We start from the raw sequence: 2,500 nt of genomic DNA on the forward strand, positions 1-2,500 counted from the left end.
ACTCACAGACATACACACACGTACACACATTCACTCAAGCACACACACTCACACAAACACGCACACTCACACAGACATACACGCACACATTCAAGCACACACATTCACACAAACACGCAAGCACAAGCACACACACTCACACAGACATGCATACACACACTCAAGCACACACACTCACACAGACACACACACAGAATTAATCGCCCAGAGCATTTATTCAAAGGCTGGATGCTGGAAAGAAAAGGTGAAGCCCCATGATGCGAAGAGAGGTCAAAGGTGAAATGAAAAAAATATTTATTGTCTTTGTGCTTACAGATCAATGGTGACCTCGCCTGTAATTATAGAGATATAATGCAAAGTCAAATTTGCTACGTGCATGATTTAGTTTGAGTTGTGATGGCGTTTATTTAGGTTAGATCTCACGTCCGTGCATGACTAGGGGCATTTTTTTCTTTATTTTTATTTTTATATGAGTTCTGTGCTTTCTTCCGTGCTTGATATAGGTCAGAGTTTGTTTGTTTGTTTTTTCATGATTGGTTAGATTCACTTCCATGGATGATATAGGTTATTTTTTTGTATGATATGGGTTCAATAACTTTTTTCGTGCATGATGCAGGCTAAATTCTGCATATTATGAATCAAAACGTCTTCTGTGCATGGTAAGGACTGTGGATCCATATATCATGAATATATTATCATGCACCATTTCGTGCATGGCATAGACAGATCAAGCGCTCTCCTATGCATGATATGGATTTACATCAAAGCTATTTTCGTGCATGACATGAGTTTATTCTCTCGTGTACATGATACTGTAGGTTGAGGTTTTATGTTCTTCTCTGCATGAAAGAGCATGACATCACATGAGGTAAAGCTTCTGGCACTCAACTTACATTTAGAATTATTCACAAAATGTTATTGCACTGTCTATTAAACTTAAACATGATTGAAAGATCTATAGTAGTGTGTATTCTCTTTTCTCTATATTTTCTTAGCTTTGACTGATTCCTGTGTGATTACATTGTCCTTGTGTGTGTGGTTAGAGGATTCCTTTATGTGGGAAATATTATTGTTTTGTTACACTTACCCTTTGTTATTTTCTTTTTTTCTTTCCCAATTCCTCTCTCTATCTATCTATCTCTATCTATCTATCTATTCATTTCTGTCTCTGTCTCTGTCTATCTATCTATCTATTCATCTCTGTCTCTGTCTCTGTCTCTCTCTATATATAACTCTCTCTCTCTCTCTCTCTCTCTCTCTCTCTCTCTCTCTCTCTCTCTCTCTCTCTCTCTCTCTCTCTCTCTCTCTCTCTCTCTCTCTCTCTCTCTTCTTTTCTTTTCATTTTCATTTTTCGGTTTCTTTTCATCTTTATTATTATTCATCTCATTATTATTATTACTATTATTATTATTATTATTATTATTATTATTATCATTATTATTATTATTATTATTACTATTATTATTATCATCATTATTGTCATCAGTAACACACTCACTGAACTCACTAGTCACAGTCACACTTATCGGATCTTCAAAAGTCACAATCATACTCAGCAGACAGTCGTGAATCATAGCCAACACCACACACACTCACTGGACCCTCACACTCTCCCTCACACATCACCACCACTCCCTCATACAACATCACCACCCCTTCAGACACATCACCACTCCATCTAAGACAACTCCACTACCTCACATCACCACTCCCTCAACACCGTCAAAACTCCCTCACACATCACCACCACTCCCTCAAACACATCACCACTCCCTCACACACATCACAACCACTCCATCTAACACAACACCACTGCCTCACACATCACCACTACTCCCTCGCACATCACCACTCCCTCACATCACCACTCCATCACACACGTCACCAACTCTCCATCACACATCAGCACTCCCTCGCACAACACCACTGCCTCACAACACCACTGCCTCACACAACACCCCCACACACAGGACACTCACCAAGGACATCTGTAGCTGCGAAGGCTGACTCGCTCCCGATCTTTTCCCAAGCATCATCTTCTTCTTCTGGTTCCTCCTCACCAGCAGAAAGATCTTGACGTAACACCAGATGATCACCAAGCAGGGGATGATCACAACTACGAGCACGGCGGCTATGATGTACAGACGACCCGCTGTGGGAGGGAAGGAGGGAGGGTGAGTAAGAGGAAAAGGAGGTGGGGTGTGAGTAAGGTGGGGGGGGGGATGAGAGAGAGGGAGGGAGAGGGAGGGAGGTAGAGGGAGGGAGGGGATGAGAGCAAAGAGAGAGAGAGAGAGAGAGAGAGAGAGAGAGAGAGAGAGAGAGAGAGAGAGGGAGAGAGAGTGAGAGAGAGAGAGAGAGAGAGAGAGAGAGAGAGAGAGAGAGAGAGAGAGAGAGAGAGAGAAACAGAGAGGGGAGAGAGAGAAAAAGAGAGCGTGTATAAGTGTGCTAGGGGATCCATGTAACATGAAAGAGAGAGGCAAGAGGAGCGGAGATATCGGCT

General features: G+C 42.2%; 1 protein-coding gene across 1 annotated transcript in view; it reads right to left on the bottom strand.

The window, feature by feature from the left end:
- Positions 1 to 2,500, bottom strand: part of LOC119568315 (opsin-5-like) — a 28,661-nt gene that overhangs the window by 17,073 nt on the left and 9,088 nt on the right. Inside the window, exon 4 of the mRNA XM_037916770.1 lies at positions 1,980 to 2,152. Within this exon, the coding sequence (XP_037772698.1) occupies positions 1,980 to 2,152 (173 nt within the window). The remainder of the gene's footprint in view (positions 1 to 1,979; positions 2,153 to 2,500) is intronic.

This window comes from Penaeus monodon, chromosome 43 (assembly GCF_015228065.2).
Source record: "Penaeus monodon isolate SGIC_2016 chromosome 43, NSTDA_Pmon_1, whole genome shotgun sequence".
Classification (NCBI taxonomy): Eukaryota; Metazoa; Arthropoda; class Malacostraca; order Decapoda; family Penaeidae; genus Penaeus; species Penaeus monodon.